General features: G+C 31.8%; 3 protein-coding genes across 3 annotated transcripts; all 3 read right to left on the reverse strand.

The window, feature by feature from the left end:
• Positions 1 to 564: 564 nt before the first annotated feature.
• LOC125819950 (transcription initiation factor TFIID subunit 10) lies at positions 565 to 5,251 on the reverse strand. Its single transcript, XM_049499355.1, has 6 exons — positions 4,844 to 5,251; positions 4,700 to 4,764; positions 3,448 to 3,510; positions 2,249 to 2,306; positions 2,136 to 2,186; positions 565 to 1,034 (listed from the first exon to the last, which is right to left on the reverse strand). Exons 1-6 carry the CDS (start codon positions 4,940 to 4,942, stop codon positions 954 to 956), a joined length of 417 nt encoding a protein of 138 aa, XP_049355312.1. The 5' UTR covers positions 4,943 to 5,251; the 3' UTR covers positions 565 to 953.
• A 967-nt stretch (positions 5,252 to 6,218) lies between these two features.
• Positions 6,219 to 6,842, reverse strand: LOC125820079 (protein GLUTAMINE DUMPER 2-like). Its single transcript, XM_049499493.1, has one exon. It carries the CDS (start codon positions 6,708 to 6,710, stop codon positions 6,237 to 6,239), a length of 474 nt encoding a protein of 157 aa, XP_049355450.1. The 5' UTR covers positions 6,711 to 6,842; the 3' UTR covers positions 6,219 to 6,236.
• A 3,060-nt stretch (positions 6,843 to 9,902) lies between these two features.
• Positions 9,903 to 10,399, reverse strand: LOC125820078 (protein GLUTAMINE DUMPER 5-like). Its single transcript, XM_049499492.1, has one exon. The coding sequence runs from the start codon at positions 10,397 to 10,399 to the stop codon at positions 9,905 to 9,907; it is 495 nt and encodes a 164-aa protein (XP_049355449.1). The 3' UTR covers positions 9,903 to 9,904.
• Positions 10,400 to 15,304: the final 4,905 nt, after the last annotated feature.

A 15,304-nucleotide genomic window follows, 5' to 3' on the forward strand; every position in this document is an offset into this window, starting at 1 on the left:
TGTTCTAGGAATAATAAGGATCAACTGGAAAGAGTGGAGCGTATCTTTCGTTCACCTGAAAACTAGCAATTACTTATCAAGTTCTTGTGTTCATGGTGGACTAGCGCCCACGACATGAGAAGGGAAAGGTTAAATCTCTTCGTTTAGTTGTGGTGCAAACGATTGTAAGTGTGATGCTTGCCCGTGATAGAGTGAAGGCTTCATAGATAGTCTTTAGACAATTTAACTTTTGTAAACATAACGTTTCAAATGGATTTTATTGTTATCTTTTGTAGACTGCAACTGCTTTAGATCCTTCAGAAATTTGCAAAAAGAGTAAATATTAACTTCCTATTTTGTTCATAGTGTGAATATTGCATTTTGTTCAATAATGATGGATATATTGATAGTTAACTTTGGTGAATGATCTTCATTTTGATGCAAATAAAAAACATCTCCTGGATGACCGCAAATAAAAGAGACATGTAGCAATAAGTTTACGCGCTTGTTTGGAAGGATCGTTTATTAAAGTGTAATTCACGATACATAAAATATTCAGCTAGAGCTGTTCGTGTAGACGTCATGTTTCAGCTACCACAATAGTGTATTCCATCAGAAATAAGATGCAACCAAACATGTCTGGTCTACATTAAAGAAGAAGTGAGACAACCCAATTAGACAAAATAAAGTACATTCATCAACAAGTTCAAAGCAAATTTAAACATTCAAACCAGTTATCGACATCACCCCCGTTGCTACCACGAAAGGAATCTCGAAACAAGCAATCTATCAATGGTGGCAACTACAGTTAACATTGGTAAGTTGAGTGAATCAGATATATAGAGATACATAGTAGTCAAGAGTTGTATCCTCCAATACATATATAGCTTTTGAGAAATCAAGAGGATGACAATGCAACGACCTCACAACCATCAGATTTATGTGATCACAGAGATTTGTTAGCAGGCATTACATCATTCCTCTCTTGAAGCAGGATCTAACCCGGCAGACGGGCTATCAGCAAAGTAATCTTGATGTTTGACGTTTACACCATACTGCAATGCAAATCAAAGGTTACGGGGAACTAAAGTAAGCAAAGTTGAAACACTAAAATGCAAAGAATATCGCAGAAGTGATAAAAATATTGACATCACAAGGACAACCTTTGGAGAGGAGGAAACAAGAGAGGTTCTACAGGGATGGAGAACAGCTTACTACCCATGAGAGCATGTATTTTGCTTCTAAATAATTTTGGAGCATACATAAGGTCCGGTCCCAGTTGGTATAGATGATTTAGTAGCTCTTTGTAGAGAATCACATTTTTAAATGTGAGGTTACTTTTTATACACCCATGGTATTATGCCCGATTGCATCGATTAAATCATTACCTTAACAAAAATTAAAATTTAAAGAAGGATCTATAGACCAAGAACTTTATGTCAACAAAGGAAGCCTGGTGCACAAAGCATCTCGCGTTAGCAGGGTTTGGGGAAGGGTTGATCCCAAGAGGGTGTGATGTAGACAATCTAACCTAATGCAAGCATTAGTAGTTGCTTCCATGGCTTGAGCGTGTGACCAATAGGTCACATGGAGACAACTTTACCATTGTTTCAAACAATGTGAATCACTTCTTTTATATCAGCATGTCCAGATCCACTTGTGTGCATCTCGACTATCCTACATGTACTTGCTACCACCCACCAGCATAGGTACCGGGTAAATATACCCAACAAGGCTTAAATAGATGGGAAAAATCACCTAGTTCTCTCTTGTCTCCGCGGGAATTTGAACCAGAAACCTCATTGGTTCTCCCACTTCATTGACCACTAGGTCACACCCATGGGTGCTACAATATGAATCACTTTTCAAGTTCACATAGGAAAATGCCACATCAAGCCGTGATCAACCAGCAAATTCTGCTAAAAGCGCTTATGCATAGACTCCATCCTTATTTCTTGATCGTCTTGTCACTATCTCTAATATACTTACTGTAAACTATTTAACTAGGAAAACACATTTAGAAAGAAAAAAAAGTAAAAACAAGTATACCACTTCAACAAAGAACTATGGGAGACTGCTTACAGAATAAATAAGATGAAATTACAATGATGAATAACTTTTTATTATTTTTTGATAGGCCAGCAAAGAGTGATTACCTCTCGTAGAGATTTTGAAAGATCATCCATTGTCAAGGTAAGGCGTTTGTCCTGCTAAAACAGAGTTAGAACCAATAAACATAAGAAAATGAACAGAGAAATAGGTGACGCACCTTTTGCTGCTTATCTCTTTTGTCCTTGACAATAGTTGACTGCCTTGCCTTGCAATGTCTGCATTACCATGAAAAATAAGAAAATTAATCTGATAGAAGCTCGGTTTCCAAGAAACATAAAACAAGAATTTCAAAATTCAACTATATTTCTTGTCTCAACACAAAAAATGAGGGTCTCTTTATCCTGGTCTACCCACAACTCATCAACTTTCCTTCCTTCAACCACTGTCATCTTGTTGTCTCAACCATATTTTCTAGTCTCTACACAGAATACCAATGGGGAAACCCCTTGCTCCTGATATATCCTCAACTTCTATTGACCTTCCTGCCTTCAACCACTGGCATTATGTTGTTTCGCTGTTGGAATGGCTCCTTTTCATAAATATCCATTTCTTTCGAAACATGAAGGATACATAAGAGACCAGTCACAAACTCTTATTCTTTCTTCCAACGAAAAAGCCATACTCTATCCTCAAAAGACTCACAGCATTTCATGAGTTTTTCTTTCATTACAACTATTCAAGGCAAAATAGTGAGTAAAGTGAGGCATTCACGAAATCTTGAGTCTATAACGAAACAAAACACAACTGATTTGTCACAGTTGAGAAGATCTACTACATTCCATCAGAAACATTAGGAAAAGAAAGTTCAGAGAAAGTTGGATGCTTTGTTATTTTTAATCATATATTCTGAAACAAGGTCTTTCTACATGTTTACTTAAGCCGTATCTTAGTGTCTTTATATTGTATTTTTCTGTTTCTTTGTCTCTTTTCTAAGGTTTTGGGGGTGTCACAGACAGTAATCTCCTGAGGTAGTAGTATTATTGCACTAACAATAGAGAATTTCAGGTGTTGTATTTTTGGTAGTGTAGTCTAGTTAGGATCGGCAGTCTTTGAAAATAAAACAGGCCTGGATTCTAAAATTACCAACTTAATGTTTCTAATTCATTAGAGACAAACCCAAAAGAGTTTTTTTTTTTTTTTTTTTGAGGTTTGGGGGAGGGGGGCAACTTGAACACTTAACAATTGGAAGTATCATACAATGACAAACACCTAGACAGGCACAACACAACAATTGCATTGAAGCCTCAAGAGTAGGGGACAATCAATGAGCAATATGCCGAAGAATTAGCAGCATACTTAACATAAGATGGAGGCTGAAACAAAATTCAAGAAAGATAAAATAATTAAGAAACATACTGGAGAGCATCAGTGGCAACATCTGCAATAAACTTCTGTGTAGCAACTGCCACCAACCTTATTCTGCACATCCAAAGGATAAACTCAATATAACAATACGGTGTTAAAAACTGATAACTTAAGATAAACTAGCCATCACTGTCAAAAGAAACATCAAATGCTACAATATTAAAATTTACAACTAGTAAAAAGGTAAATACCAATCCAATTCACATATACATAAATTTTATTTGAATTTACAGCTAAACCAGAAAAATAAAAAACGATCAAAACTAAAACGGAACTTAAAGCAGAGAATAATGTCGCTTAGTCACTGTTTGATTGCTATGAGTATAAAGATATTCAGCTACTTGCTCATCATAAAGATATTCAGCTACTTGCTCATCTAATTGTCCTAAAAATGGGTATTGCCTTGCGGCTCCACTAACAACCCACCAAGATGGTATATTATTGTTTACTGACGCAGGTTTACAGGTGGATACTGGACTGGCAAGTATTGGTGTTGCAGCTTTGGAAACCCTTGGGAAACTGATTCATGCCCATGTTTCCTCAATCCAGTTTGTGGGAAAAGCTATGACTGTTGAAGCACTTGCTATAAGAATGGCTCTTGAACGTACAATCAGGAACAATTGGAAGGATGTGAAAATTCTATTGGAAGCAAAGAGTGTTATTGATATGATTCAGAAAAAAGTTTACTACCTCATGGGAGATAGAAGTGACTTGTGAAGACATTTGGAAGCTATAAACTTTGCTTGATCATGTAGACTTTGTTCATATTCCTAGAAGTCTAAACAAAACTAGCACATAATTTAGCTAAGTTTTCTACCACTTCGTTGAAGGAAATATCTTGGGAGGACTTCCTCCCAAGCTGGATTGTAAATCATTATATAGGCACCTTTGCCCAATTTATTTGTTTGCTGCAGTAACATAATATCTCCCTTTGACCCCCCACCCCCCACCCCCCCTAGGGCTCAGCTCACTTGGCAAAAGTGTAGAGCTTTCGCTACACCAAGCAAACTAAACCTAGTATTTAAGTGGAGAAGGATTGAGGAGCGCGTCCATCATATTCGAGTTTCAAAGACTATGGTTGGCTCAAGACAGCCACAGAGGATAAACCTAGTGAAAATAGTTCTAGATAAACACACGAAAATCATTATCTTCCTTTTGAGCAATCGAAACAATTTTTCTATAACTAATCTAAGCAGGCTAAATTGCAGAAACATCAACACAAGAATGGGAACAAGGTACATACAATCGAACGTCAGGACATTGAAATCCACTTTTACCCAAGTAATGCTCCACTAATTCATCAGGAATCTGATCAAAAGCGTTAACCTTCATAAATACAACATAAAATTGATCTCGCCTATAAGAAAAAGGGCAAAAAGCAGCTCACAGTGGGAGTATAGTCCATTAAGGAAGCAAGGAAATCGGCTAGAACAGCATCATCCTCGTGTCTTCCTTCACTTGTTTGCTGACCTTGACTTTGGTTCATCTTCACCGTAGAAACAGAGTCAACGGAGGATCGACGGCGGTCGGAGTTTCAATTTCGCCGGAGGAAAATTGGGGAAGATGGAAGTATTTTTATGCTTTTACTTTGAGAAGGAATTGGAAGAAGAAATTGAAGAAAATATTATTATAGAAATACTATAGTTTTGTAATTATTTTTCTAAAATTCAAAATTATTTTTTCTCCTCTATTGTGAAAAAAAATAAACGAGACAAAGAACCCAAAATAGAGGGGAAAATTGCATTTTTGTTAAGTGAAATTCGTTAGCGGAGAAAGGTATATTTGTTTCACCTAGCTAACGATAATGGTATTTGTGTAAAAAAAAAACGAATAACATTACATTTTATTTTTTCTCTATTGAACCTAACGCGATTAAAATTCACATTGAAGCATATATACTCATAATCACTTCTCTTAACCACTTTATTCTTCTATCATCTCTATGATAGAAGATTAAAATGAATTATATTATTGTTTGCTAAACGGCTTTGATATTATTTGGTAACTAATTTAATTACAATAGAATTGAGTAACTTTAGTTGGTACGTCAAATGATTTGGCAAGCGCGACTTATAAATCACATTTCACAAACATGACTTAAATTACATTTGATCGGTATCACTTATAAATAACATTAGATAAACATAATTTATAAATCACATTCGAATAATAGCTCAATTAAGATATCATGTTCGAAAAATACGACTCATATATCACATTTGACAAGTACGACCTATAAATCGCATGAATAAGTACAATTTATAGATCACATTTAACCATCACAGTTTATCAAACACAACTTGTAAATCACACGAGATATAAAATCGCAATTGATAACCGCAAACACCATATATGCACATACTTTCAAAACTCTTCAAATAATTCATTCTCTATATCAATATATCATAAATTCTACTCTCTCTATTCATTATATTAAAAATATATGGTCAATTTTACTTTTTTCCATTTAAAAATTAAGAAACAATTTATCATTTTAATACCTATTTAACTTTTATTATTGAGTACTATTTATTTTTTAGCGAAATGACTTCTAATAATTATTGATGATTTCTTGATAGGTGTATCAAGTAGGAATAACAATTCTAAGGAAGCATATTACTCGAAAATGAATTTTTTTCTAACTCTTTGTTATCTCAACCAAAATTGAGTACAATTTCCCGAATCTCAAAATTGAAAAATTAAACCAAAATGGAAGAATTCCAAAAAAAAAAATGGAGAAAATTGCTCTGTTTTTTTTTTTCCAAAGCTCAGTGACTTCATCAATGGCCGATTTGAGATTCTTCATGAGCTTGATCCATAACTTCCATTGCAATTACTTCATCTTTCGACTTTTCATCATCAAATTCTCCACTTTCCTTTTCAAATTTCTTGTCAATTTTATCACCAGCACCAAACGAATTACCTCTGCTTGAAATAGGCGTAGCCAAAAAAGTTGGATTCAAATCTCCAGCCATTATCACTACAATTTTCTCCTCAAAAACCGGCGACGCCTTGAAAACATTACCGGCCGATTTCTCGCCGGTGCCGGATTCTGCATCGCCGTTTTCTCTCGGATAGCCGGATCGTCTCCAGTAAGAACAAGCTAAGATTACTAAAGCAAAAGTTATTAATACTAACATAGATGCTACGCCGGCGAAGAGATACGGCGCCGGTGAATGCCATGGCGATTTCTGAACGATCGCCGATGGGGAGATTGATGGAGAAGCAGTAGTAAAGGTACTTACTGTTCGCATTTTTATTTATTTTATTTTCGAAGATGAAATGTCTAATGTTTTTTTTTTCGATCGAAGAACTTATTGGATTGTTGCGAGCAAAACGAATATTAAGCTTTTTGAAGAAAGAAAATAAGAAAAATAAAACTTGCTTGGCTTGAGAAGTGCAAAGATGGTAGATGTGTGTATTTATATGAAACAATTTTAGTGGAGGAATAGGGAAGAGAGAAAAAAGGAAGTTAAAAAGAAGGGTGAAGTGATCAATGGGGAATCATAAAATTTAATGAGAAAAAAAAATATGAAAGGACCTTTTATCTTTTTTAGTAAAGATAAAAATTACATAAATACTCGCTCTATCTACTTTTAATTGTCATGCTGTTATTTTCGAAAGTTAATTTGACTAATTTTCAAAGTTAAATTAGATTATACTAATTCGATATTTTAAACAAAAAAATTTGATATTCAAAAACTATTCGAAAAGTACTATAAATTCCAATTTTTTGCATATCAATATGATGAAAAAATATATCGTAAAATGTTAGTCAAAATTATTATCGTTTGACTCTAAAAAAGGAAATTATGACAATTAAAAGTGGACGGAGGTAATAAGATATATCATAATCTCTAAAATTTCTTGTCATTTAAAAAATTACAAAAACTCACACTCAGATACATCCCTCTAATTAAGTAATGTATCATTTGCAATGCATCAGACAAACACGGAATGTATCCGAGAATAATTAAAAAAATAGGATTTTTGTAATTAAGGAAGTTTTTGAAATAGGATGTAATTAGCCCCTAAATGTATGAGATTTTTGTACTTTTTTATACTAATAATAATCATTTCATATGTTGATGTTTGGTGATTTGATTAATCTGACTTCGTATCGCATAGTGAACGAGACAGTTAGTTAGAAATGCCATGATATCCTTAGCTCTCTCTATCTCGCGAAACATATACTAGAATATATGTGTGACTCGTTTAGATCTCGAGCTTATTGAAATTTTAAAAAAAAACACTTCTTATTACTTATGAGTTTATCTATTTTTAGAATTTTAAACTCAAAATCTCTAATAGAAAATGAAGAAATCGCATCCATCTCATCAACGACGTTGCTTTAATGGTAAAATAAACAAATCTTTCATTTGAATTATTGCTATCGATACTAAGTGGAAAAAACACTCAAGCTTATGAGTAAAGCAGCAATAATCATTGAGCAAAAAAGAGAATTAAAAATATCATTAGTGGAGTAAAGTGATCGTATCATTATAATTCTTTATGAACTAAAGTATCATTATCTCATACTTATCAACTAAGCTTAGAGATGATGTTAATAATTAAATATTGATAATTAGTGTTGAAAAATAGTAAGTTATTAAAACTTTTTTTTCTCTGTTAAATTTTATGTCAAATCATAGCATATCACGTAAAATTAAATACAGAGAGCACGTAATTCTGCTAGCCCAAATGGTTCTGTCTTGATAAAAAATTATTTGCACCTAATATTTATATCGAATTATATAATTTTATAGTAATAATTATGTGAAAAAAATAAGTGTTACATATTTGTTAAATTAGTGTAAAGTGTAAACGCCAAATGCGGCAGCTGTACAGTGTAAGAATACTTGCAATTTTTTTATGAGAACTTCTTTTAATTTTATATTACATAATTGTAAATAGTTTTATTTTAAAAAGATAAAGTTGAGCTACTTTTATTTTCATAGTGAACAAATTATACCTTTTTACGTCACTAACTTCATATATTTGTTTGGTGGGGAGTGATATGTTTTTTTAATATAATGTATATTGGTTAGAGAATATTTGATAATCTATATGGAGCCCTTCATGGTTCGCCACATCTAATTAAGAAAGTTCTAAAATAAAATAGCACTTACTTTTGTTGCTATGAAATTTGTTTTATATTATTATTAATGGTGAGATGAGACAGATAAAATTATTAAATTTTTTTTAGAGATTTTAAGTTTGAATTTAAAAAATAAAATTAGTTCGGGATAGAGAGTGTTTTTTAATAGGTTTTATTTTATATGAATTTAAATTAATTAAATTAGTGAATATCGAATATCAGATAATTATTAAAAAAAAAAGATTTACTTTTTGCTTTGCGTCGTCCTTTCAAATTATCGATTCTACTATCAAAATGGATTAAAGAAGTTCTCACATAATAATATTTTGTTTTGTAAGTGGAAGAATTCGAATAGATAATATTTTTAAATATTTTAGCCACTTTCTTTTAGTTGGATGACGACGTAAAATATCAAAAGGCTTAAACTATTTGTTTCAATTATTCTTATGATGAAATGAATATAATTTCTTTATTCTTGATTAAAAATCTTTGATTTGAACTTAGAGAATTGAAAACAACTCTAATAGTTTGGGAAAGGGAAGCGCTTTCCCTTTTAATGACTCTTATACAACATGAATATATATTAGTCGGGAGTCTAAAATGAATATCAAATGCTGGGAGAAACGAAAGAAAATTGTCCATTTCAGAACAGAAATGACAAATGGTAGGACTACATTATCAGTAAAAAAAAAATTATATTCTACTTGGTGTTCGAATCTGCAATGCTGCTTGATTAAATTTGAATTGACATTGAAAAGCAAAATGTGCTCTAACAAAAATGATTTTGCATTTAAAAAATCTAATTAAAGATGAAAGAATCCTCACAATGCTTATATAATATATACCATCAATATAAATAATTTTTACTACAATCAAACCATCTTTACTCATTATAGCACATATCTTATTTTTACTAATGTTTTAAATTCCACATATTTAAGGAGATTTAGAAGGTTTTTGAATTGACTTAAAAATTGATCAAACCTACTTTTAAGTCAGTTTTTAATTTCTGAACACTCCTACTTTTTATGTTTTGATTTAAAAGTCATTACTTATTGTCAATAACTTACTAATATGACGAAAAAATATCATAACAATGTACAAAATTTAAACTCTTTGTTCCAGTCTTTGTATATGTCAAACAAAAATACAGTCTCCCAAATGTCAAAATTGAAAATCCAAACTAAAAGTAGGATTTTTAAATATAAAAAAAAAAAAAAACCGTCAAAGGATTTGGTGCAGCAGAAAGGTTGCTTCTTCGTTAATTAGGAAGCATTTTCCGAATGCATTTGTGTAGATACAAATCTCAATTAATCGAGCTTTCATGCGAATATGAAGGCCCTTTTGAGCTCAGTGGCTTTGTTCATGATTTTGGTCCATAATTACTTGATCTTTCAGCTTCTCATCAGCTAATTCTTCATTCTCCATCTCCAATTTCTTCTCGATTTTACTTCCATTTTCATCTCCAAACGAAGAGCTTTTGCTCGAAATTGGCGTAGCTAAAAAAGTTGGATTCAAATCTCCAGCCATTATCACTACAATTTTCTCTTCATAAATCGGCACAACCTTACATAAATCTCCGGCAGATTTCTCACCGGCGCCGGATTCCAGATCATCGCTACCATCTCCAGTCTCGCCGGAGCGTTTCAAGTAAGAACAAGCTAAAATTACAAGTGCAAAAGCTATTAACCCTAGCATCGCGGCGACACCGATGAATAGGTACGCCGCCGGTGAATGCCACGGCGATCTCTGAAAACTCTCCGCCGGCGAAAATGTTGTTTTTACCGTTGGTTCTATTGCTGCCATTGTTGACGGAGTAGTAATAAAGGTACTCACAGTTCTCATCTTTCTTTTTTTTTCCTTTTTTTTTTTTTTGGTACTATTTTTGTTTTTCTTTTCTTCTTAGTTTGAGAAATGAAGAAATGGTGTATATGTGTATTTATAATTAGTTTGTAAAAATGGAATAAATTGTTAATGGGGAATCAAACAATTTTAAAGAGGAAATTATGTCATAAATTTTTAAGAGGGAATAAACAATATATATATTTTTTTAATTTCTCATCCAGGTGTCCAGAGCCTGCATTGAAATTTCGATTAAATTCGAATCATGCACTGCGAGGTCCATTCGAAGATGGTGCTTCCAATAACATTTTCTTCATATCTAATACTCGAACAAGAGACCTTTAATTAAGGGGAATATAACATTTTTCCATTTTCTATTCGGAAAAGGATCAAAATTGCCCCTAAACTATGCGAAATAGACCACTTATACCCTCCATTACATCTTGGGATCAAAAATACCCCTTCCGTAATCCAGAAGATCACAAATACCCTCAAGAGTTAACACCCCAAATTTTTACTGATGTGGCAAGCCACATGGGACTAATCCCTCCACCTAAGCGTTGCCAACTATGATTCACTACAAAAGAACTTGACCTTTGTCGCCACAAAATCCCAAAATATTGCCACTAAAGGTTATGAGTGATTTTTAGTGGCAACTAAGGCTCCAACAACCATTCGCTAGTAAAACCTATTTTTTTCAACAAAATAAATATGATAATTAATTTTCGATTGCAACTTAATTTTTTAAAATAAATAACTTGCACTATCAATATTAAAAACATCCAATATTATTATGAAAATCATCAAATTTACTTCTCGATTTAAATCTCCTACTATATAATGCATCAGTGAACATTTTATACATTTACATATAACATAAAAAAAAACATACAGTGTCTTCAAACTCCTCCTTAATCAATATCATTTTTGGTTTTTTAAAAACAATGAAGAAAAAAACACAAAATTAGAATTTAATGTTAAAAACCCTTTAGTGACGATTTTCTAGGCTTTTGTGGCGACTGTTGTCGCCGCTAAAGGTCTAGTTCTTTTGTAGTGAATCCTAGTTGGCAATGCTTAGGTGGAAGGATTAGTCCCACGTGGCTAATAAAAATTTGGGGGGTTAACTCTTGAGGGTATTTGTGGTTTCTTAGGATAACGGCAGGGGCATTTTTGATCCCAAAATGTAACGAAGGATATAAGTGGTCTATTTCACATAGTTCAAGGGCAATTTTGACCCTTTTTCGTTTTCTATTTTAAAAAAAAGTTTGCTTTTCTTTATGAAATATCTTCTTTTATTGCATGAGAGTTCATTTCTTAATTGAATTTAACTTATAGTATATAGTTTTTGCATAACTAATATATTATTTTATTATTATTATGCTTAATCGTTATGAATGATTACTTGTATTTATATTTTAGGTGATATGATAGTGTAGCTATAATTTGAATGATAGAGTATTTTAATATGATTGTTACAAAATTGAATACAGTAAAAGTTAATCATCCAAATAGATACTTGAAAAAATAAAGAAAAATTGTAACAAAGAAGAGTCTAATTTTTGCGTATGATGTGAAATTTGGACTTGGCATGAGAATCAATAAAAAATTGGCATGCGAAAGCATCAATTTCATTTGAATTAGACACATAATGAAGTCTCCGATCCTAGTATGGCAATACTTAGCTTTTTCACCCTTTTAAATAAACTCTTGCATGAGAGAAGAGAACACCTCAAATATCTTATCTTTAATCGAGAAATTTACTGATATCTCAAACTTATAAACGAACTTCAAATTATGAATCCGTCTTTTTTACTTTAAAGGTAAACATGGAAAGTCTAGGATGGAAGTTTGATCCTATCTGTTTCCATATGTTCACTCAACTTTAATTTAATAATATTCCTATTTCCCACAAGGAATATGTCTCTATCATGATAATGATAAAAAAAAAATGAAAATGGATTTTTATATTGGGCCCCAAATAGTGGGCCTTGTTTTGGGCTGAGGTGCAACAGTTAAGTCCACACATCTAAGCTACAGGAAAAAACCACTAAGATTTTTCTCCTTTCTCAATCATTAAGCAAGCAAGTGAATTAATAATAGGATTGGTGGGTAAAGCAACAACAAAAAATATATTGTATTTTTTTTTTTTATATATTTGATTCCATTCTCTTTCATACATATCCATAATATTAGATTTTTCTTTTTCTTTTTAATTCTTTTGATTTTTTATTTAGTCTCATCATAACTTTTTGAAGAGAAGTATTGAAAACAGTCTTAAAAATACATTTTTAATTAAATTATTAATAACTTTAAAAACAATTTTTTACTTGACTATCTGAACCTAAATACATGCCCAATCCGGCAATATGAGTGAAATACAAGGGTGTTTTCATTACTTCTCTTGGTTTTTTATCAAGAGTTTCATGTTCGTATAAGAGTTTGAGATGACTTGCTATGTCATGTGGTAGATCGGGGTTGTATCTAAGTTTAGTTAGTCAAGTAGGAAGAGTGTTTTTAAGGCTATTAATAGTTCGAGAACGAAATTGATACTTTGCATCAAGTTCAGGAGTGTTTTCAATACTTCTCTCTAACTTATTATTCTGATACTTATCGCTTTTTCAGAATAAATTTTGCTAATTCTTAGAGTAAAAATAATTTATAGATTTATAATTTAAAATTAAAAAAGTTAAATGAATTGTATTATAAAACTATAATTTTTTTTCATATTAAAGATACATTCTAAGTTGTTATTTGAAGTACACATACAATGAATCTAGTTACAAACATTTGAGATAGAGGGGAAAATGTGAGAATCTTCATGAACAATGTGACATCATTTTTAAAAAAAATAAAAAGAGAACTACTTTCATTTTCATAATAGGCCACTTCTATCTTAAGAAAATATAATTAATTAATGGTGTAAAATTCTTATATATATATATATATATATATATATATATATATATATATATATTCTTTGATGTAAGAATATATTTTTGTTGTATATAGATGGCATATTACTTTTTTGTAACGTCCTTTATTATGTGTTTCCGCATGCCAAAAGGACAAAAGAGGCCTATCCCATCATTAAAATTGTTGCAAGTGGAAAAAATGGTTCAATCACTAACACAAAATAAAACAAAAAAAGGAACAATATATAGTGTATTAAGAGTAGATAATGTTTTTTATAAAAAAATATTCTCAAAGTTTATAGAGTACAAGAGTTGTATGAACTTTTGCACCCTTATAATTATTATAATAATATGTATAAGCTTTTTTTCCCCAAAGTTATCGTCAAATATAGTTTGTTACTGTTTTATTTAAAAATTTGTTTGCTATTACCTTGTGATGAATAGGCGCTCTTAATGAATAAAGGTCAACATACTTTCTCTAGGTATTAAAAAAATTCTAGGGTATTTTGTTCTCGAATATATGATAATTGTTGATGTCTCACCAGTTGAGCTCTAGGACAGTGTTGAAGTCAATCTCAAATTTGATCGTCGATTGTTGTTATTGTATCAATGGAAATGAACGGTAAGTTAATTTCCTTATTCCTAACTCAAAGTTATGACTTTGTACATGTATAATTATGTTTCAATCTCAACTATGACAATTGAATTAATCGTCTTAAAGTAATGGTATTTGTCTAGTTGAAAAGATTGAGAAGCAACAAATATAAGGTTTGGGATCTCATAATGATATGACGTCTTTTCAAGACAATCATGTAGATTTGACCTAAAGTGGATAATATCACACTATGTTAAGAGTATATTTAGATTGATAAGAGCAAAAACTGATATCAGAGCCTTGGTTCAACAAGATCCGTATGACAAACACAAATGATGGTGTGATGTTCTGTTTACTTCCACTTACAAGCTTAGAGACGCACACATACAAGAAGAAGCTAGTTGCGGGATTCAATTGCCATAATATACTTAGATGACGTGGGTGACACATAGTGAATCGTGATGATAGGCCACATGAAATTTAGTTTTGAGGGACAAATTGTTGAGTGTATGAATAAAGTCTCACATTGATATCTGAAAAGATTGAAAAACTACGTATAAGATCTAAGATCTCTTAATAATGCAAGTCCTTTTGAGGAAAATCGTGTAAGCTTGATCCAAACCGAATATTATAACATCTTTTGGCCGTACATTTAAGTGAAAGGACATACACTATTTTAGATTTGGAAACTCACTACCATATCCTAAAATCTAATTTTACTTTTGTTGAACCTCGTTTCATCATCTACCACCAACTAGTGTTTCCTCACTTTCTAAAAGTTTTTTCTATTATAATATTTAAAAGGAAAAAAATTCTTTTTGAACACTAAATAAAGTTGTGAAAACAGCTAGTAAATATTATTAGCAGTATTTTTGTGGGGTAGGAGATCAACCTAATCTTTTAGCAGCCTTTATTCATTGTGTCAATGGACTTCCCCTTTCATTTCCTCTTTTTTTTGTCGTTGTGAATCGAGGATTGTAGTGAGATGAATATGATCTCTCCGCATTTAATTAAAGCTTTCAAATTCGAGCCCTGACAAGCCGTGCTTTCCCCTTAAATTGATCTTATGCGGTACTATCCAAATTAATCGAAATCTCAATACAGATACCGAACACTTGATTAAAAAAACACACAAATGTCTCAAATTATTACCAAAAAGTAGCTATTTTTGCATATTTCTCCCATAGCAACATTGGACCTATCCAACTAACTTCAGGATTAATGGGCCATCATATGAACTATGAAGCCTTCAAGAGTAAGTAGGCCCAAATGGAGATTTTATCGAAGGATAAAGTTAAACCTTTTTGTAAAGTACAAATGTATTCGAATCGTTTTCATTTTTTTATAATAAAGATTTCATTGGGTGCGTTGTTTAATTCGTATCTAATTTTAACAAATATT

Source organism: Solanum verrucosum, unplaced genomic scaffold (assembly GCF_900185275.1).
Source record: "Solanum verrucosum unplaced genomic scaffold, falcon-dt-bn FXZP01000229.1, whole genome shotgun sequence".
Lineage (NCBI taxonomy): Eukaryota > Viridiplantae > Streptophyta > Magnoliopsida > Solanales > Solanaceae > Solanum > Solanum verrucosum.

Coding starts and splice junctions, on each gene's coding strand:
- LOC125820078 (XM_049499492.1), bottom strand. CDS start 10,399: ATGAGAACTGTGAGTACCTTTATTACTACTCCGTCAACAATGGCAGCA.
- LOC125819950 (XM_049499355.1), bottom strand. CDS start 4,942: ATGAACCAAAGTCAAGGTCAGCAAACAAGTGAAGGAAGACACGAGGAT. Junction 2,307..3,447: donor GTTGCCACTGATGCTCTCCA/GTATGTTTCTTA, acceptor ATGGTAATGCAG/ACATTGCAAGGCAAGGCAGT. Junction 2,187..2,248: donor AAAGAGATAAGCAGCAAAAG/GTGCGTCACCTA, acceptor CTGTTTTAGCAG/GACAAACGCCTTACCTTGAC.
- LOC125820079 (XM_049499493.1), bottom strand. CDS start 6,710: ATGCGAACAGTAAGTACCTTTACTACTGCTTCTCCATCAATCTCCCCA.